Source organism: Delphinapterus leucas, chromosome 14 (genome assembly GCF_059928025.1).
Source record: "Delphinapterus leucas isolate spDelLeu-1000000601 "Yukka" chromosome 14, BTC_Dleu_Yukka2, whole genome shotgun sequence".
Taxonomy (NCBI): domain Eukaryota; kingdom Metazoa; phylum Chordata; class Mammalia; order Artiodactyla; family Monodontidae; genus Delphinapterus; species Delphinapterus leucas.
In genome coordinates, this window is record NC_143142.1 from 10,118,436 (window position 1) to 10,140,197 (window position 21,762).

Consider the following 21,762-nt stretch of genomic DNA (forward strand, 5'->3'; position numbering starts at 1 on the left):
CCCTCCTCCGAAGGGTCCCTTCCGCGCACACTCTCGGCCCGTCTCCTGAGCGTCTCCATTCTGTCTGTCAGGGAAGCCTCTCTGTTCTTCCTGTCTGCCTGCGTATTCACTTGAATACACTTGCTCACCAAAGAAAGCTTCCCCTTGGGATGCTCACTGCTTGGAAGGCATGTGGTGGGGATTGTAAATCATAGATATTTTCTCTAGTCTCAGAATGAATGAATGAGTTAATAAATGAATGCACAAATGGTAAGCTAGCTTACTTAGACCAACCCACTGGGTAAAAATAACCAAAAATGCTGGACAAAATATTTTTTTAGAAAGAGTGGCAAAGGGACTTCCCTGGTGGCACAGTGGTTAAGAATCCACCTGCCAATGCAGGGGACATGGGTTCGAGCCCTGGTCCGGGAAGATCCCACATGCTGCAGAGCAGCTAAGCCCGTGCGCCACAACTACTGAGCCTGCGCTCTAGAACTACTGAGCCCGCGAGCCTAGAGCCCGTGCTCTGCAACAAGAGAAGCCACAGCAATGAGAAGCCCGAGCACCGCAACGAAGTGTAGCTCCCGCTCACCACTAGAGAAAGCCTGCACGCAGCAACGAAGAACCAGTGCAGCCAAAAAATAAATAAATTTTAAAAATAAATAAAATAAAATAAAATAAAAAGAGTGGCAAAGAGCCAACAACGAAGTGGGAATCTCTCGGCCAAAACTAAAGAGAGACTGGAAACCAGAGAGGTAAGGCGGCCTGGGAGCTGCTTTGGTCCTAAGGACATTTGCCAATTTAGAAAAGGTTAACTTTCCTTCTAACAGCTTCCCAGGGCAAGGAAAAAGCATAGTCCATGGTCTGCACAAATGAGCAATCAAAAAGACCCTTCTTACAATAAGCTGGGATTCCCAAGGGCCAGAATTTCAGGGGAAAGGAGACTAGAAATATACCAGCCCCTCATGGTCTCACAGTCAGGGTTCCCACCAGTCACCGGGAACCTTGAGCTTTAAGAAGACCTCCAACCACTAGTGTCCAGCCCCCTCAGCCCCCACGCCAGGGCCTCACAGACCAGAACTCCCTCTTTTTTTTTTTTTTCCATTAAGTTGAAATTTACATAACATAAAATTAACTGTTTTAAAGGGTGCAATTCAATGGCATTTGAATTGATGGCTGTACAACCACTGCCTAAATCTAGTTCCAAAACATTTTAATCAGCCCCAAAGGACACCCCACACCCATTAAGCAGTCATTCTCCATCCCCCCACTTCCTCAACCCCTGGCAACCACCAATCTGCTTCCTGTTTGGGATGAACCTCAAACAAACTATGGCAAGTGAAAGAAGCCAGGCACAAAAAGGTCCCATATTGTATGGTTCCATTGGTAGGACCATTGTTTTTAAGACGTACACATGCATATTTCTTTAGGTTAACGTTGTGAAGAATTTGGGAAATGGTGCATTACCTGCTGTGGATTCCATTTCCCCTTTAGCCGGCGACATGTCAATTTGGGTTCCTAAAAGCAGCCCTAGCACAGTAACTCTCAACCTTGGCTTCACATGGGAATTATCTAGGGGAGCTTTAAAAAGTACTATGTCCGGGGGCTTCCCGGTGGCACAGTGTTTGAGAGTCCGCCTGCCGATGCAGGGAACACGGCTTCGTGCCCCGGTCCGGGAAGATCCCACATGCCGCTGAGCGGCTGGGCCCGTGAGCCATGGCCGCTAAGCCTGCGCGTCCGGAGCCTGTGCTCCGCAACAGGAGGGGCCACAACACTGAGAGGCCCGCGTACCGCAAAAAAAACAAAAACGGAAAAAACAAAGTAGTGTGCAAACACATTAAGGGAACTCAGAGTCCAAATGGGCTCTGGAGGTGGCTGGGCTGAAATCTGGGAGGGATCAGGAGAGGGCAGCATTTAAGCTGGGCTTTTAATGATAATTAGAACTTTAGTTGGAAGAGGATGTAGGGAAGAGTACTTAAGGCCCAGAGAACAGCACGGGAAAATGCCCAGAAGTAGGGACAAGCCTTGGAATGAGAGGGAAAGAGGCACTTCTGGGGACCAGCAAGATTTCTTGGGTAGCTCTTGGCACTGGATGTGAAGGCAGACATATGTAATAGAAAATACCTCACTGAATACCAGGAGGTGAGGCTGGCGAGGTAGGTTGAGCCAGACTAAAAGAAGTCATTAGACACCAGCCTAAGAAGGGGCTCCCCATGTGAGACAGCTGCCACCCCTCAACCCAACCAGGCAGTGTTCCATCACAGTGGTCCTTCCCAAGACCACTGGTGCCATGGTGATGGTGTCTACTTACGTCAAAAGAATATCCCCACACTGGATATCGGACATCTTTTTGGCTGGTTGGAATATATTTCTTTCTTCCTCTTTGAGTTTCTGAAGTTGTTGTTGCTTCTTTTTCAATGCACTCTCCTCCCTCAGAATAGTAAAGTATCCACGGCCAGTCTTCACCCACTGAATCAAGATGCTGGAGAAAGAGAAAGAGAGAGGAAGATGAGTTGGCTATCAATGCAATGTCTTACTGTCTTGGGACTGATAATCCATTGAAGGGCACTCTCATGCCCAGTAGCAGGAGACCTCCTGCCTTTAGAATTCCAAAGTCACAGAGACCTAAGCTTGGATTATGGACCCACGTCTTACCAAAGACCTTGAACAAATTATCTAACCTCTCCTGGTTTCAGTTCCATCACTCCACAAACATTTATTGAGTGCCTACTATGTGCTAGGCACTCTGCTATGTCCATTGAAATGAGCATAATAATTCACACCCCAGAGAATTAATTTAATTGGCGGTGTTTTTATTTTGTTTTGTTTTTCATGGTGTGTCTCAGGTTCACGGAAATGCGGTATTTTAGTTTCTTATACATATGTCACCGGAAGGTCACCAGCAATCTTTTTCTAAATTTAGACCCCGCTTCTCAGCTCATGTAAAGTTTTCTGAATCTCTATGCTACATGACACATGTGCATCCCAGCCGGTCACTGGCAGGTATGGATCAGGCGTCATCTGCCCAGCCCATATTCTTGTTACAGCAAACTAGTCTCTCAGGTTCCTCATGTGTAAAATTGTGCAAAACCAAATGAACGTGTACGCTGGTGGAACACAGGGAAACCAGATCATACAGAACTGGCCCTGGATTGTCCATTTGGGCTCTTATTTTTAAGTTTAGGGATGCAAGCCGTTGATCTGAGGTGGAATTCATATTTGAAACAAAAATGTGCTTCGGTTTTGCTTTCAAGCTTCTGAAATCCACTCATCAAAGAGCATCCTGAGGTTGCCGGATAACCTGACAGAACGAAAACCGTAACCAGGAGCAACCCCTTAATTTCACAGGGGAGGATTTTCTGGATGCGGCACAAAGCAAATGCAGAGCTGTTCTGGGAGCTGGGGCTGACAGCAACTGTTTTTTCGTGGTTATGTTACTTCACAGAGACTCTCCGCTCAAAACGTGGTTCATAGGTCAAGGCTGACCTCACACACGCAGCACAAGGGTGTGAAATGGCATGACTCACATTATGAGGCTTTCTGGGCTCCGAAGCAGGTCTGCAATCAGCTGAGGGAGCGGGGGGGGGGGCGGGGGGGGGTTTCTGGGAGCGGGGCTGGGGTGAGGGGTCCCTTGTTTGGGTGTGGTCTCAACTTCCCGCCAGCACCAAAACAAGGAGCACCTTGGGTTTCTTATCAGCTTTTGCCCAGATGTGGGGCAGAGGGAATGGGGAGGAGGGGGGCAGGCAGCTCAAACGCTGCCAAAGGTCGCACGTCAAAAATGGAGTCAGACTCTTCACTGCGTTAATTCACGCCCAATTTCAAATGTGTGTGTTTGCCTAAACAGCTGCATCATTATTAACCATTCAACAAAAATGTCCTGAATACCCGCTGTGTGTCAGGAGCTACTCTAGGTGCTGAGGTACAGCAGCAAACCAAACAGCTCATCCCTGTCCTCGTGAAGCTCCTATTCCAGGGGGTGGAGACAGACACGAAACAGAGTGAAGTGTAGGTGACACGCTAAGTTCCAGGGAGAAGCATAAAGCAGGGACATGGGAGAGTGAGAGACAGGGGTGGGGTGTGGATTGGTGCCATTTTAAATTGATGGTCAGCGAGGGCCTGGCTGAGAAGGTGACATTTGAGGAAAGACATAAAGGAGGTGATGGAGTAAACCATGCAGATGCCTGGGGGAAGGGAACAGCGTGTGCAAAGGCCCTGGGCAAGTACAACTTTTCATCCAGAAAAGTTTCGCTTGCATTGAATAAAATGTTATGTGACATCACATAGTACAGTTTGTGCTCCTGAAAGATTATATTTGTCTGATTTAGATACTGGTCTTCTATCTAAGACTTTTGTTTAACAGAAAGGATCTGCTCTGAAAAAGGAAGGAAGGAAGGGAGGGAGGGAGGGAGGGAGGGGGGTATGGGAGGGGAGGGGAGGGGAGAAGGAGGAAAAGCACTGCTGTGTCCCAGACTGGGTGCTACTCTAGGAAGCAATAGATGTTACCACTTTCATTAAGACGCTCATCTCTAATAACTCCAACTAACATCCTCAAGTTCCGAACCCCAGCAATTGTAGAGGTCCCTCTCTGCCATCGGACCTCAGTGAGACTTCTCAAGCGTACCCAGGGTGCTCCTGAGATGCAGCAAATCATCTGGATAAGAGGCTTTTTCAGTGAACGAGGCCACGTTGTGGTTTCACATCTGTGGTAGAACTTAGCCCTGTAGCTCAACAGTTCTGTGTTCTGCCCTCCCGCGAGTCCCTCACTTCTGGGTGTGTGAGTTCACTTATTTATCCTCACAACAGCTCGACCTTGTGGGCACTGTTGTTATCATTTCCATCTGCAGATGAGGAAACAGGCCCAGAAAGGTGAGGTCAATAAAGCTGGAAAGGGGCTTCCCTGGTGGCGCAGTGGTTGGGCGTCCGCCTGCCGATGCAGGGGACACAGGTTCGTGCCCCGGTCCGGGAAGATCCCACATGCCACGGAGCGGCTGGGCCCGTGAGCCATGGCCACTGAGCCTGCGCGTCCGGAGCCTGTGCTTCGCAATGGGAGAGGCCACAACAGTGAGAGGCCCGCGTACCGCAAAAAAAAAAAAGCTGGAAAGAAGCAGATCTGGGGTCTGAACCCAGGTAGTGGATTCCCCCGTGGGGTCGGACTAGAGAGTCTGCTGGTTTGTAGCAGGTCAGGATGTTTCCACTGGGGAGTCTCACCAGCTTGTCCTGGAAATCCCTGTCCTTGACTTGGAGATTCTATAGGCCACCAGGTGTCCTTGGCTAACTTGGGTGGCTTGTCATTGACTGGCCGGTGTTAGGGGCTCGCCTTTACCTGTTGCCCAGATTCTCTCATGGAGTAGAAGGCTGTCAGCAAGGCCTCTCAGGTCCCAGAACAGACCATGGTCTTCAGAGGCAGAGGGTGGGACCGGCACTGAGAAGTCTCATGTGTGATAATCGCGTACAACAGGGGGAGAGGTCCCAGGGACCTGGAGCAGACCCAGGCAGTATGGTGGGCTTTGCGCTCTGACTTCACTGTGTAACTGAACAAAAGCCTTTGTCTTTCCCTGCAGAAACTGTAACCAACTAGATCCTGAAATGCACGTGTTATGGATTGAATTGTGTACCACCCCCCAGCCAAATTCATAGGGTGAAGTCTCAACCCCCAGTACCTCAGAATGTGACCTTATTTGGAAATAGGGTCACTGCAGATGTCATTCGTTAAGATTCGGTCATACTGGAGGAGGGTGGGTCCCTATTGCCAATATGACTGGTGCCCATATAAAAAGGGGAAATGTGGGCACAGACACACAGGCAGAGAGAAAACCATGTGAAAATGAAGGCAGAGATCAGGGCAATGCTTCTGCAGGCCAAGGAATGCCGAAGATTGCCCGCAAATCAGCAGAAGCTAGGAGAGAGGCATGGAACAGATTTTCCCTCTCAGACGCGAGAAGGAACCAACCCTTCTGATACCTTGATCTTGGACTTCTAGCCTCTGGAACTGTGAGACAATAAATTTCTGTTGTTTAAGCTACCCAGTTTGTAGTACTTTGTTCCAGCAGCCCTAGTAAACTGTTACAGCATGATCAAATATCTAAGCCTACACTCATGGAACAGCCCAACTCTTTATTTTCTTTGACTGCAAGGGTTAACGAAATCCTTATTAATTTTATAATAAGTGACAGGCTGAAGGTCACGCCACAGTAAATAAAAGGGACCCGAATATTATGTCCCAGGCCCTGGGCTGGCATAAAGGGGACCTGAATATTATGTCCCAGGCCCTGAGCTGGACACCTATTTTGTGTCAGATCCTATTCTAGGCAGTTATGATGTGTCCGGTTCTGTTCAAGCACTGGCACTACAAAGGCGAACACACCCTCAAAGAATTCAGTCTTCACCTCTGCCTCTAAGTTATCTCATTTCTACAAAAGTAGAAATTAAGAGGTTGTTAAGAGATTTATTTGATTTCTTTATGCCCTTATTCCAAAAAGGATTAGGAGCAGAAAATTTTAAAAGTGAGAAGGGCAGGAGACATGAAAAAATAAGAAAACAGTATCAGGTAAGACAAGTATCGAAACCCATGACACATGAGCTAGTGCCCAGATTTGGCCCTCAGCATCCTAGGGGCCAGCACAAGGAGGGAAACACAATCCCTCATGTGATTCCTCATGACCATGAGATTTTGAAACAGCTGTTCAGGTGATGCCTAGCCATTCCTGGTGGAAGAAGAGATTTCTTTCAAGGACCTGTATAGGGACAACACTGTGAAAAGCGAAGTCTGCAACAAACCTCTAGATGCGGGTCGCGATGAATGCCTGTCTTACTGATTGACTCACAGAAAAGCATTGGGGAGTTGGTGTTGGCAATTTGAGGAATCTAGCAAGTTTTCTGGTAGAACTGCAGCCCCTTTCAACCAAGGCAGCCGGACTCCTAGCGGTTAGATCTTCTGGAAAGACCTGGCTGAGAGATGTACAGAGGTGGTGGTGTGTGTGTGGAGGGGGGCAGGGGTTGTCTGGGCCCTCAGGTCAGACCCACCAGCCTATTCTGGGAACTTCAGGCTGCGGGGTGTTCGCTCCGTGCACCGTGAAGTGCTCCCCTGTTACTGCAGAGGCCCATTAAAAAATGCCTACTATTTTAGCAAACCCCCATTTAATTCCCTGTATGTTCCCTCCATTTTCTTCATCATTATTGTTGATTACCAGGCTATTCGCCTGAAGGGAGCTACGTGCAGGGAAGAGCAGTTTTCGTCTTTAAATGCACTCACCCGGGGCCTCCTGTTCACTGCTTTCCGCGATGTAAAACTCCCACAGCTAACGTGGCAAGAGGAACGATGGGGAGTCAAATAATTAACTGCGCCAGGCAAACGGAGGAAGAAGCGGATTATAAAATGGAAAGTTTCCTCTACCCAAAGCCACTTCCTCTTAACCAATGCATGCGGGTAGGTTTTCACATTTAAGGGACATGTGTTCTCTGTACATTCATGAGCCTGTGTGAGCTGATGAATGAAACATTCGCAATATGGCAATAGGAATAGTCTCAGTGGGGCTGAGCTGAGCCACACCAAAGGGGCAGGTTTCACTCCCAGGCACCTTCAGACCTGAGGGCCAGTGTACGAAGTGGTAAGCCTCGGAGGGGCCAGCCTCTTGGATGGGGTCTCTACTTTGCCACTCCCTTAGGCAGGTTTTAAACCTCTCTAAACCACAGCCTCTTCATCTCCAAATGAGGAAAAAAGTGATTCTTGCCTCAAAGGGCTGTTGGGAGGATTAAATGACAGTGGGTGTAAAGAGTTTAGTGTAGTGCCTAGTACCTAGGACTCAATGATTGGGCGCTACAATTATTACTGTCAACTCGCTTAACAGTGCTGAGAGGGCGGTGTGATCTGCAGTTGAGAAAATAGAGGGAAGAGGTTAAGTAAACGATGAGGGTCATAGTAGTTGGGAAGTAGCAAAGCAAGGGTTGGGAGCCAGCAGGGATGATTCCAGAATTTCTCTCTCCATCTGCATGCCGCAAACACAAGAATATTCAGAAGGAAGTTTTAAAGCTTTGAGTCTATGCATCTCTGGGCTGTTCTTATTGTGCAGAGTTCACCTCTAGGCCCACAGAAGAGAAGCTGGTGGATTACACTTTCCTCCTTTAGACCATGTTTTACCCAATCCAAGTCACCACCTGTGGCAGATCACGTCATCATTCAGCAAATACTCACTCCCTCCCCTATCCCCTACATTCGGGGGGGGAATGTTCTCCCAGCATCCTGACTTTGGGCTTCACCATATGACTTCTTTGGCCAATGGGATGTTAGTAGATACGACCTGAAAAGAAGCTTGAAATAAGCTTGCTCAGTTGGGTCCATGACAAGAAAAAAACCCCACTATTTCGCTGAACCCAGAAGAATAAGAAAGGCATGGAACAGACCTGAACCCAGCTAATCTCAACCTAAATCAGCCAAACCCCAGTTATCCCACAGACACATGAGCAAGGAAGAAATACTTATTGAAAGTCACTGAGTTTTAGGATAGTTTGTTACACAGCATTATGGTGAAAATCGCTGACCAATACATCATTTGTTATAAGAGGTGACATTATTTTATGAACCACAACGAAGGAAAAATCCATGCCAGTTCGATTAAGACATGATTGTACACTGCATCTCCAGTTCAGAGATGTTAAAATGTGGGAAAAAATGTGCCTATTAGATATAAAATATGGCATTAGGAAAGAAATTGCCTCAGACCTGAGAAAAGATGATCTGGAACAGAACTTGGAACATAAAGGTAATTAACAGCCCCTTCAGAGAAGTATCTAGCAATTTTCTGATATTCTCTGATGAGACTGAGAGTCCTTCTTGGGGTGTTAGATTTACCCCCACATCTGGCCTGTCAGACTTGTAACAAGGCTGTTAATCTTTACTGGTCATCCTACTCTTGAGTGATGCCATCCAGCTGCTTGTTACTCGAAGTGTGGTCCCTGGACCAGCAGCATTAGCAACATACAGGAGCTTGTTAGAAATGCAGAATCTTGGGCCCCCCTCACACCTCCTGAATGAGGATCTGCATTTTAACAGGACCCCTAGATGACTCATGTACACATATAAGTTTGAGTTGCACTGGTCTAGCTGTCCTCTCCCTTCTGTTAAAAGATACTCTTTCCAGAAAGAAATCTTCGAACTGGCTTTATTAGAAGCCCAATTCCCTTCCTACAAGTTTGAAATAAAACTTTGACACACACTAGCAGTCAATTCATCTCAGAAAGTTCTTCAAGCACAGCTGTAGCAGCCATTCTCACTCTTTGAGGGCACTCTGCTTGTCATGAGTCTCCCATTACCTGAATCAGCAGCTCCATCCCCAGGGCCCCAAAGGAAACATGGAAAAAAACAGACAGCCCCAGCTCTTCACAGGGGCCTTGCAGGAAGCTGCGAGTACTGGAGAGTTGACAGGCAGCGAAAGAAATTCACGTTCCACCTTTCTATTATGGGGGGCATGGGATTAACCACCGCAAATCACTTTGTTAAAAATCAACAGCCCAGATGTACTTAAAAACAAAAAAACCACAACTTTTAATGGTATTATTGCTCTGCATCCAGCTGGTTTTCACTCACATTTTCTGTCTCTGCCTGCAAGAAATATGGGACTATAAAGCCAGGAGAGCTTCCATGGGGGAGGAAGCATGACATTAAAATGAACAAACACTCCTGGCAATATCCGATTTCAGGGATGTCCTGCTCTCCCAGAAGGGAATTGCCTGCATGGGAAATTTTCACTTAACAAATTTTACTGTTTTCCAATAATGGCAAATAAATCAGTTTCTTCCCAGATTGTGGAGGCTGAAGGCTTGGAGAACCCATTTCATCTGGCTGGCTCACGTCTTGCTTTGTCAGCCCACCCAGACATATCGATTTCAGAGGAGGAGAGGGCAAACGTGATGGAACGGAGGGATGGATCTGAGACACTATCCTGAAATTCTTGAATTTTCAGGCAACCCCTACAGGCAAATTAATGACCCAGCCCTAGCTCAAACGCACCAAGCAAATATTTTGCATTTAAATTCCCGCATTAGAATGCCCTGTTTATACAATAACTTAATAAATCTGCCTGGCTGCCAAATCCACAAGAAGGTGAGACTCATTCATTAAAATGCAAATGCAATTGAGATGAAATCTGTATACATTTATTACAGTAATTGAACTTCAGTCAACTGTAGGCACGACACAGATTCTGAACTACCTCTCAGACAAAAGGACATGTTGCGTTATCAACACCCCACCCCCACCCCAAGTTAATATCTTTGTCAGCATGCAAATTAAAGCCATTTCCTGAGGGCCAATGATTTGCAATGGAGGATTTCACTCTTCTTTATAGGACAAGATTGCCAGAGATAAAGGTCAACTGCATACACAAAAGATTGCTCTGGTAGCATATTGTGTATACAGCCAATGGACTGCAAACATCTTCGGAGGGCTTACTGCAACTATATTCTTATTAAATCACATCTGAACATCTCTTTACTCTCCCTGGGTTATTTGCTAATTGTAATGCCTAACAATGGGAGATCCGCCAAGTCAGGATTTCACCTCTCAGATCAGAAGTTTCAGATGGATTTCTCTCCTGTCTGAATGACTCAGCCCAGTTCAAGGGTTCTTTTTAATCAGATGGAAGAGAGATGCTACTGAGACTGTGATAAAGACACAGCAAAATTGACTGGCAAGGGAGAAGTCGCTTTATCTGCTTCAGTTTTATTCTCTCTGGCTCCTTTGCAAAATTCACGTGGCATTTCTGAGGTCTGGGCAAACAGCGCACCTGCACCTAGCAGACGCTGTTTGAGTCGGAAGAAGGCACAGCCTAGAGTCTTTCTTTGGCCACAGGCCAGTCTTCCTTTGCTATCCAGAAGTGACCTTAGTGGCAAAATACAATTCATTTCACCTGTAAAATGGAGAGATTGCTTTTGTCCCCTTCATATTCATTAATTCATAATGAAGTGATGTACACTCTATTTCCTAAATGTCACTAGGCTGACTTCCTGTTGCCACCACCCTAGCCAGAAACCATCTATTACTCTAAGTAGCTTCCTACCTGGTCTTTCTCCTTCTCAATCCATTGTCCACCTGGCTGTCACAGGGCTCTTTCTGAAATGCAGACTCATTCCCATCAGAGTGTTCCAAACCCTTCAGTGGCTTCCCACTGCTCTCAGGATGAAGTTCAGACTTTTTCCCATGGCAATAAGTCCCTCTAAGATCTGGGCTTTATCTCTAACTGTTAGGGGAACCACTGACTGAAACCGCCCACCCTGGCCAGGCACCACAGTAACCATTTGCATGAGTCGTTTTAGGACAGGGGGCCCTGGTAAGGAACCCGGAACTAACAAGCCACCACCCACCGGAAGAATTCGGGAAAGGTCAAAAGGAGACGCCAGTCCATATGTCCTACAAACCTCCCAGAATCCTCCCCGCTGGAATCCATCTTGGCTGAGTGATGCATGCGCCACCAGGAAGGACCCGAGTCAGAATGATTGGCCAAGGACTGACCCAGAAACTAATCCCATCACCATAAAACCTGAGACTGCGAGCCACGTGGCAGAGCAGTCTTCCTGGGATCCCTTACCCTGCTGCTCTCCACCCGGGCGCCCCTTCCCCATAAAATCTTTTGCTTTGTCAGCACGTGTGTCTCCTCGGACGATTCATTTCCAAGTGTTAGACAAGAGCCGACTCTCGGGCCCTGGATAGGGGTCCCCCTTCCTGCAACATACCCCACTCATCCAGTCATTCATTTGTATCTCTCTACCCCTCAGAATCCTATGATTCTGCCTCTTCCTGTAGCACTTCCTCCCCATTTTCACTTGCTGATTCCAAGGCCTTGGGAAAAACTGTCAACTGTTGACCATTCCATACTGCTACTCCCTCCTTCCCTCCAGCTCTAGGCTAGGTCAAGTGCCTCCTCTGTGCCCTCACAGCTCCCTGTGTCCATGTGCTCCCCGTCACTGCACTCGTCACACTATATGGCAACTGCCTAGTTCCTTGTCTGCTTTTCCCACTAGAATGCAGACTCCTTGAAGACAGTGCCTGATAAAGAGCAGGCAGTCAGCATTTACTGGTTTTCCTTCCCTACCTCTCGCCCTTTCTCCCAAAGCTCCATTTCCGGAGCTTCCTTAGTAAAGACCACATTATCCTGGACATCAAATTCCTAGATAAAAAGTCGACAAAACATAACAACAACAAACAAAACTACATTTTCCAGCTGCCCTGGCAGATAGGACAAGCCAGTGAGGTACAAGAGGAAATCGTTGGGAGGGACTTCTGGGAAAACTCTATAAAGGAGGTTAACACAGCTGGGTGGCATATGCCCTTTGGTCCCTTTTTCCTCTTCTTCCTTCCTGCTGCCTGGAACTTAGCTACAATGGTTGCAGTGCCAGTAGCCATTGTGTGAGCATGAGGAAACCCTGCAGGTGGAAGCAAACACTAAGCATAGTAGATTAAAAGATAGAAGGAATCTGGGTACTTCCTCCAGAAGGGAAATCTCTTTTATGTGAGGGAGGTAAGCCTTTAACCTTGTTTAAGTCATGGTAATTTCAGGGCTCTGTTTGCTACGCAGTTGAATATAGACCCCAACTGACAATCTCTCTTAGTATCTGTCTCTGTCTCTTTTTTCCTTGACTAAACTGTCATGATTATCACGTTTGAAATGCCATCATCTTGGCTAAATCACTGGCTGTGGACTAGGGAAAGACATTAGGAGAGGTTACTTTGGATCATGGGAAATGAGGCAAGGAAACTTAGAAGCGTGAAACTCTTCTGTGAGAGGTAGGTCTGGGAGCATCTCCCCTGAGGGTGCCTGAACATCTGGGAAATATACAACAGGAGGGTCTGAGCCTGTAAGGAATGAAGGCTGGGGGCCCAGGGGAGTGGCTGCAGTTGGAGAGAAGCAGGTACTGTCTGGGGTGGTGGGAGGAGGCGCACAGTGATGACCTGAGCGGCACTGAGCTGGGCTCTCGATGTGCAGCTCTCTCCTCGCATCCACACACCATCCCTATGAAGGAAGTGCTCTTCATTTTGCTGTCGAGGAAAGCATGGCTCATACAGGTCAAGTAGTAGTCTGACCAGAGGTTAGTAATTTAAACCCGGGTAGCCTGACTCCAAAGTGCTGCATGAGGAAAATGCACTGGTTTTAGAAAAGGTCTCTTCTAGGTTTAACTGCTCATCGTTTCCTTGCCACTCAATGTCTGTGACTTGGGGTGAGTCGCTTTTACCTCTTTGAGATGCACGCTGCTCGTCTGTAGCATTGGGATAAATCGATGCCCTCCCAGGATATTGCTGAAACCATATACGTGAGGCAGTTAGTATGATGCCTGGCACATCGGAGATCTTCAGTAAATGGTAACCACCACTATTTTCAACATCATCATCTCCATGAAGCTGTAAGTGACCTGCTGTTCAACAACTCTCTTGCTTTGCACACAGGACGGCCGTTTGGCTCCGAGCCTCCACAGGCTTCTGGGAAGCGGCACTTGGCTCACGTGTCAACCTTAGGAGTTTCTCTCCTCTGAGAGTAGCGGCAAGAACAGTCTAATTAGACCACAATTATTTTGGGGTTCGGTCAACTGCATTACACAGTAATTCATAAAGGTCTGTGAATCCACTGTACGTAGTGGTGGTAGGATCAGTGCTTGGTTGTCATGTTAGGTAATGAAATTTATTAAGCTAAAGGGCCAGGGAATTAACCTCTGCTCTGCTGAACAAGAATTGACGTGCAGAGACCTTCTAATTATTTTAAGTGGTTTTCTTTTCTGGGTTCTTCCTTTATTTAACCTCTATCTCAGACCTTCACTAAAGAAAATGAAGGGGTTTCCCTGGTGGCGCAGGGGTTGAGGGTCCGCCTGCCGATGCAGGGGACGCAGGTTCGTGCCCCGGTCCGGGAAGATCCCACATGCCGCAGAGCGGCTGGGCCCGTGAGCCATGGCCGCTGAGCCTGTGTGTCCGGAGCCTGTGCTCCGCAACGGGAGAGGCCACAACAGTGAGAGGCCCGCGTACCGCAAAAAAAAAAAAAAAAAAAAAAAAAAAGAAAAAGAAAATGAAGAAAGCAGGAAAGGAAGACAAAGAGGTAAAAGAGGAGGAGAAAGAGATGGAAAGAAGAATGTAAGGAGCCCACACCAGCCTGGGAGACCCGCTGAGGACAGGCGATGGTCACGAGGCCGACGGGTTTGGGCGAAAGTGGGACATTAAGGTCAGTTAGGAAGCCAGGTTCTAATTCTAATTCTACCAACAACTAACTGGCTGTGTGATTTAGGCAGAATAGTTAGCCTACTGATTTAGGGATAGCCATCACCCCACTGCCTCTATCACGGCCGCCATCACCATGAGAACATCAATAATTACCACGTGGCAATAACTATGAAAAGGCTTTAAAGTTACTAATCTCTCTAACTTCTAAAACAATTCTCCAAGGCAGCAATTAGCAGTCTTAACCGCCCCATCTCACAGTGAGGAAACTGAAGTACAGAGAGGTTCGGTGACTTATGCAAGGTCACCCAGACGGGGTGCCGTGGAGTCTGGACTCGTATCCAGGCCTGAGCCTGTCTTCCTCATCTGTCTTTTTGAGATAGTATTATCTTATCTGACTTGTGAAAGATGAAAAATGAGGAACTAGATGTGAAAGCATTTTTTAGAAAGTCAGAGTACAATCTGTACAACAAAGCACAACTGGGTACACACACAGGTAAGTTAGTGACGAGTAAAATTAAGATGCAAAAAAAGCTGTACCTCTGTGAATCTCTATGCGCTCTCTGCTAAACCCTCTGCCACCTTAGGCACCACTCAAGGAATTGAAAAAGGCATGACGTGTTTGGCTGGGGGTTTGGAGTCCAAAAGTCTTGGCAACGTAATTACTCAAATGTTCTTGCCTCTTAGCACTGCTCCCCTGATGTTTTGGTCCTCCACCAGGCAACAGAGTCAGCTTCTGAAACGTGAAGATGCACATCCTAGGGAGAGTGCACCACTCCGCTGTCCTCGCAGCTCCCCACCATCTGGCCTGGCTCCACCCTGCTTTGTCTCAGGGCTGTACACTTCTGAGGGGCTAAGGAACAAAAGTTTTCCATCCTGGATGCCATGCCCTGAAATCAGGCTGCCGTTGCCTTTCCCCCGCCGTTCCCTCTTCACTGGCCTCCCTACCTTGGAACTCTTTTCCTCTCCAATCCTTTCCTATGTTGCACATCGTCTCCAGGCTTCCCAGTACAGCGTCCAGGGCTCTGCGCGAGCTGGATCTGTCACACCACCTTAGCCTCCTCCTTGCCCCCTAATGCTCTAGCAACACCATCGTGCTGCACAGCCATGCTCCGCCTCATCTCGTGCATTTGTCCCTCTGCTTGGAATGCCCTTTCTTCTTCTTCACCTGGCTAACTTCTACTCATATTTTAGAACTTACTCAGGTATAAACCCCACCCTGTGTGGAAGTTGCCTCTGCTTTTCCCGTGCTGGAGCAGGCACCTCTGTCTGGTATGTGCTGCCCTCAACTGCCGGTTGACTTGTTTCTGTCCACGCACGCCCTCCTCCTACCCCCACCACCAGACGGAGCTCCCAGAGGGCAGGGACAATTTCGAAATCTTTTCTGTGTCCCCAGAACCAGCACATGGGGAGTCCTCAGAAAATATCTGTTGCCTGAATAACTAACCATTTGAAATCCTTGCATCTCTAATCTGAATTAAATACACGCCTCCTCTGGGGCACGTACCAATGGCGCAACCCTACTCTGGTGCGGCACGGCTCGCGTTCTCTTTGGGTGGAGTGGGCGTACAGAACCGCCCGTGCAGAAGCTGAATCATCCGAACAGGATAGAGGTGAATGGACGCCTTTGAAATTTATTTTTTTTTCCATCTGGGAACTAGACTATAGCGGTGTTCTGGAAGAAGTGATCAAACGAAACAGGCTCCCCGTGTGCCTCTCGGGAAAGTGATTTCTTTAGCTTGTAATGTGGTCTCTGACCTGCCTTGTGCCCAGTGACCACGAGCGGTGCTTAAACCCCTCAAAGGAACACAGATCCAGCCCTTAATACCAGGTTACACAATAGGCATACGTTGTGCTTTGACTGATGGCACAAGTTCACGGACTTTCCAAGCTTTTGTGACCTCACGATTCACACACACACACACACACACACACACACACACCCTTGTTCTCACACACCATCCTCCTCCAAAATCCATCTCAGGCCTTGTAAACATCTTGAAATGTAAGCACAGTGACAGCAACCTAAAATGGTCATTTTGTCAGAGGATGCTGAGCAAGGCTGCCGTCCCCATGGCTCCTCTGTGGTTAAAAGGTGCCTTGGCCCAGGGCTACTCTGTAATTAATGTGAGTCAGCATTTGTATGAGAGATGTATGCATCTCTTCTGGAAGAGGAAGATCTCTTCTGGAAGGGGAAGAATAAAAACCCGCCAAGTGTCAACAAACCGTTCCATATGCATCCCAATTAGGGCGATTTCTGGAAGGGAGCAGAAGCCCCCATAGCTCCGGTTTCTAGGCAACTGCGATGAGGAGTTCTGAACCTCCTCGGGAAGGGGAGATTGGCATGTCGGCCTGTGAAGGAGTGTAATGTGCCTCTTGCTGCTCCCCTCACTTCCCCACCCCGCCTTTTGTCTATTTACCCCATCGTATTTAGAAGCAAATTAGAACTTGGAGGGGGTGTGGAAGAAGCTAACTATCCTTGAGTACAAAAACCCTGGGGAGGATTAGGCTTTGAAAATTATCCTAATGATAGCCATTACCTACAAAGCACTTTCTGAGTGTCAGGCAGGGCCCTAAGGCCTCACACGTATTATCTCATTTAATCCCTACGACAGCCCTGCAAGGCAGGTACGATAATTTCAAAGGCAGAGAAACTGAGGTTCACAGAAATGAAGCCACCTACCTAAAGTCACACAATGAGAAGGTGGCAAAGCCAGGACTTCCACTCTGGTCTGTCTGAATCTAGGAGTCACCGACTTTTTTTTTTCTTTCTTTTTTTTAAGTATAGTTGATTTACAATTTTATATTAGTCTCTGGTATATAACATAATGACTACGTAGTTTTATAGATTATACTCCACTTAAAGTCATTATAAAATAATGGCTGTATTTCCCCACGCTGTAAAATATATCCTTGAAGCTTATCTATTTTATATATAGTAGTTTTCCTAACCACTGCCCTCTCCTGCCATCCACCAACACACAGAAACTTACCCCACCTGAAAAAAAAAAAAGTATACCATTTGGAGGCAGTTCGGCAATCAGTTTTCGGTTCTGAGATAAACTGGTTGAGTATTTTTTTTGTTTTTTAAAGAATGTAAGCCCCACCCTACAATGCTCATTACTACCTATTGTGCTCAATGACTAAATGGGATGGAAGGATTGTTCATGGACCAGCCAGTGTGGACAGAAAACATGCATCAGCAGAGAAACAGGCTTTTTCTGGAGCACACTGGCCATCTCCAGAGAACCACCGGCTTACAATTTTGAAACAGACAACAGACGATAGAATCAGGCACAAGACCACAAGCCTGTGAGCTTTCGACCCGTGTTCTTCTGCTTGATTGATGGTGGGGATTACCTGCTGGAGAACAAGAACTGCTCAGGAATTCACAACAGCTTCTTCGCTAAGTGTCACTATGAGGGGAAATTGCAGGGGTCTGAGGCGCTGTGCAGTTGCTGGGGGCAGTGTGTGGTGAAAGGCTTCCCTTCTCAATTCACAACTTGGGTCTTGCCTGCCGCCAGGAGGGGCAGCTTCTGACGGCCTCCTGGACGTGGGGCGGCTGTCTGCCACAGCTTGTCTTTGTCATGGGACATTGAGAGAGATCCCGGAAGATGCAAAACCTCTGTTCAGGACCACGGTCAGCCCCCACCCCCACCCCGGCCCCCATTTACCCAGGGTCTGTTGAGCTGCCTCAGTTTGAAAGATGTTCTGTTTACTACCTGATCCCAGGATTAAACTCTCATCTTCCTCTCACATTTGAGATGACCTTACATCAATCCCTAGCCCAGTGTCTGAGACAGAGCAGGAACTTAGCAAAAGGTGTCTACAGTCACCCAACCTTCCAGGTCCTGTCCTGGCTGCGATCGTGTTGTTTTCCCTGCCAGGGATCCCTCCCCCAACTCTATATCCTTTTTACCTGGTCATTTCCTAGTCACTTTTCTAGACCAAACACTTCGTAAGGGTGTAAACTCAAAGAACCACAGAGGTATTGCAGGGAAAAGGTAAATGAGTCCAAACACACTCTTTTTAGGGCGGTATCTAGTCTACAAAACACCATAGACACTCTTACCAATAATTTGGCCTGTGATCCCTTCTCCAACACTTCCCCGCTCCCAGGCCCCAGGGTCTGAGAGCTCTTTAAGCTCTTATTTTTATCTTTGTATAACTATCAATAAAGTGCTGTTCAATTGTACAACCTCAGGGCCACTATTAACACTGTATTCTACAAACTGAGTTTTTTGGGGGTGCCATTCACTCTGAAACATACATTGCGAATGGTAGCCCCTGGAACTGTGCAAAGGGGCAGCCCTGTGCTGAACATATACCACTCCTTTCCCCACCCCTGTCCTTGCATGGGTAGTAGGAGACCTTCAGAGAAAGTTCACTGGATCTAAAGGTTGCTTTTTAGCTAATGTGCATTTTGGGCTGTTTCAGGGCAGGGATGGAGATTCAGATTCTTGCCTTAACTAGTTGTTTGGATTTGGCTTTATTTAATGGATTCCCAAATAAGCTCTTCTGATTTAAAGATTGTCTTGCAAAGCAATGTTCTAATTGGTTTCTTTTACTTTGCACACACATTCTGCCAGGAAACTCTTGTTTGGAGCTAATCTGACCCAGAACGACTCCTAAAGCTAAACACACAGTCAGATGTGCTGAAGGGCCAGGACATGCGTTTTCCTTAAATGGTACCCATGGGCCTGACAGAGCAGCGCCAAAACAGTCAGAATTTCCTGACCCTCAAAACTCCGTCTGTCTGCCTCATATGCAACCTAAGGGAACTTGCTGAAACATCATTCTCGGCACTTCTCAGCCTGTTTGATCTGACTGTCCTGCATTTTCTTGAAGTTCAGGGCAGAAAAGTGCTTCTGCAAGCATTCTTGCTTTGTTCTCATTTCCATGGGAAATTTTGGGGAGATAAAGTCCAGGTAAGTAAGTTTGTAAGGGGTCCTTCTAATCCCAAGGGAGATGGCAGTGTTCTGCTGTGATGAGGTCTGACTTTGGGAAAATGTCTCATTCCACATTACTGTCCATCTATTGAAATGATTTATGTGACGTATCTGGGCTGCTCAATAGGAAAAAAAAAATTGGCTCATCTCTCTGTAAGTTTTTCAACAAGAAAAAGCCCAGAAAACCTCTACGGTTATACACTAGGGTGGCTTCCCTCAGACTGATCAGGGAAAAGGCATCTTGGAGCCCCTAAAGGTAACCTCTCACATGCAGGTAGCCCTGATTGTCTGGGGGAAGGTTCCTAATCAAACCCTATGGGATTTGAGAGCTATGATGGTGTGGATCAGTGAGACGTCAGGAAGAACGGCTAGTACGGTCTCTAAGAGCTTGGAGGACCTGTTCTCGACAGCGACACGTTGTGGCAGTGAGGGGCAATGGAGGACACAGCACCAATTTTCTCCCTCCACCTCTGGGTGTGGAAGGTAACCAATAAAGCTATTCATTAGACATTTCAAGGGGGAGGTGAAGCTCCTAGAGGGAGACATTTGACTTCCTGTGAAAAATTCATGTGATGGCTCCTATGGCTAGCTGGAAAAATATAAGAAGTGTGACTTAAATTTGTAGCCTATGTTACAAAAGAGATGGTCCTTATGATGCAGCTGCTCATATTCTAAATGCTTTCTGTGTACTAATTTAATCTTAAAAACAATGTCTGAAAAGTATCTAGCTCTTTGTCTCTCAAGGCAAAGGACAAACTACAGCACCCTAAGCTTCTTAGTTGTATGCTCTCCAGCATTTGACTTTCCTTCCAATCAGATAGGAATGAGAAAACTCTGGGTCCCCGCACAGGTGATAAGAAAATCTCTCCTAAAGAATGGACAGCTCTTCTGCCCGTGGACGCCGCCAAGTAAGCATCGTTGACGTCTCCCCCCGTCTCCACTGCCATCATGTCTAAGTCAGAGTCACCCAAAGAGCCCGAACAGATGCGGAAGCTCTTCATCGGAGGTTTGAACTTTGAAACAACCGACGACAGTCTGAGGAGCCATTGTGAGCAGTGGGGAGCGCTCACAGACTGTGTGGTGTTGAGTGATCCAAACACCAGGTGCTCCCGGGGCTTCGGGGTTGTCACATAAGCCACTGTGGAGGACGTGGATGCGGCCATGAATGCAAGGCCACACGAGGTGGATGGGAGAGCTGTGGAACCAAAGAGGGCCGTCTCAAGGGAAGATTCTCAAAGACCTGGTGCCCACTTAACTGTGAAAAAGATTTTTGTTGGTGGCATTAAAGAAGACACTGTCAAACATCACCTAAGAGATTATTTTGAACAGTATGGGAAAACTGAAGTGATTGAAATCGTGACTGACCGAGGCAGTGGCAAAAGGAGAGGCTTTGCTTTCATAACCTTTGATGACCATGACTCCGTAGACAAGACTGTCATTCAGAAATACCACACTCTGAATGGCCACAACTGTGAAGTCAGGAAAGCCCTATCTAAGCGAGAGATGGCTAGTGCCTCATCCAGCCAAAGGGGTTGAAGTGGTTCTGGAAGCTTTGGTGGTGGTCGTGGAGGGGGTTTTGGTGGGAGTGACAACTTTGGTCATGGAGGAGACTTCAGCGGCCGAGGTGGCTTTGGTGGCAGCCGCGGTGGCGGTGGCTATGGTGGCAGTGGAAATGGCTATAATGGATTTGGTAACGATGGAAGCCATTTTGGAGGTGGTGGAAGCTACAACGATTTTGGCAGTTACAACAATCAATCTTCAAATTTTTGACTCATGAAAGGAGGAAACTTTGGAGGCAGAAGTTCTGGCCCCTACGGTGGCGGAGGCCAATACTTTGCCAAACCCCGAAACCAAGGTGGCTGTGGCGGTTCCAGCAGCAGCAGGAGCTACGGCAGTGGCAGGAGGTTTTGATTACTGCCAGGAAACAAAGCTCAGCAGGAGAGGGGAGCCAGAGAAGTGACAGGGAAGCTGCAGTTTACAACAGATTTGTGAACTCAGCCAAGCACAGTGCTGGCAGGGCCTAGCTGCTACAAAGAAGACATGTTTTAGACAATACTCATGTGTACGGGCAAAAGAAACTATATTTGTGACTAAGTGTATAACAGGTTATTTTAGTTTCTGTTCTGTGGAAAGTGTAAAGCATTCCAACAAAGGGTTTTAATGTAGTGTTTTTTTTTGCGCCCAGGCTGTTGATTGCTAAATGTAATAGTCTGATCATGATGCTGAATAAACGCGTCTTCTTTCAAAAAAAAAAAGGAATGGACAGAATCCCAGTGGCATGGTCAAGCGGCTGGAATGAGGTATAAACACCAGCCATCAGGAATACTGTGTTTCTTGTACGTGTGTTTAACACATGCAATCCAAGTGCCAGACATATGCATCTTAACTCATTTACCCTTCACAACGAAGTTTTATTATTATCCTCATTTTACAGAGGAGGGCAATGAGATTCAGAGAGATTAGGTAGCTTGCCTATATTCAAACAGTTTGTCAGTGGTGGAGCCGGGATTCAGGCTGGTTCCAAAAGCCATGATATACTACCTGTCAATACAGTAGATCAGGGGAGGGGTAGGTGACTGGAAAACTGGTTTTAAAGATGATTCTTGTTCTTATGCACTTCTGGAGTAGAGCCATGAGGAA

The 21,762-nt window shown here is 47.2% G+C and overlaps 1 protein-coding gene and 1 pseudogene across 1 annotated transcript in view; one reads left to right on the forward strand and one right to left on the reverse strand.

Moving 5' to 3' along the window:
- LOC149747551 (coiled-coil domain-containing protein 60-like) overlaps positions 1-21,762 on the reverse strand; it is a 55,252-nt gene that overhangs the window by 14,310 nt on the left and 19,180 nt on the right. The window contains exon 2 of the mRNA XM_089894500.1: positions 2,291-2,461. Coding sequence (XP_089750626.1) covers positions 2,291-2,461 — 171 coding nt within the window. The remainder of the gene's footprint in view (positions 1-2,290; positions 2,462-21,762) is intronic.
- Positions 19,112-21,487, forward strand: LOC111186864 (heterogeneous nuclear ribonucleoprotein A1-like; annotated as a pseudogene).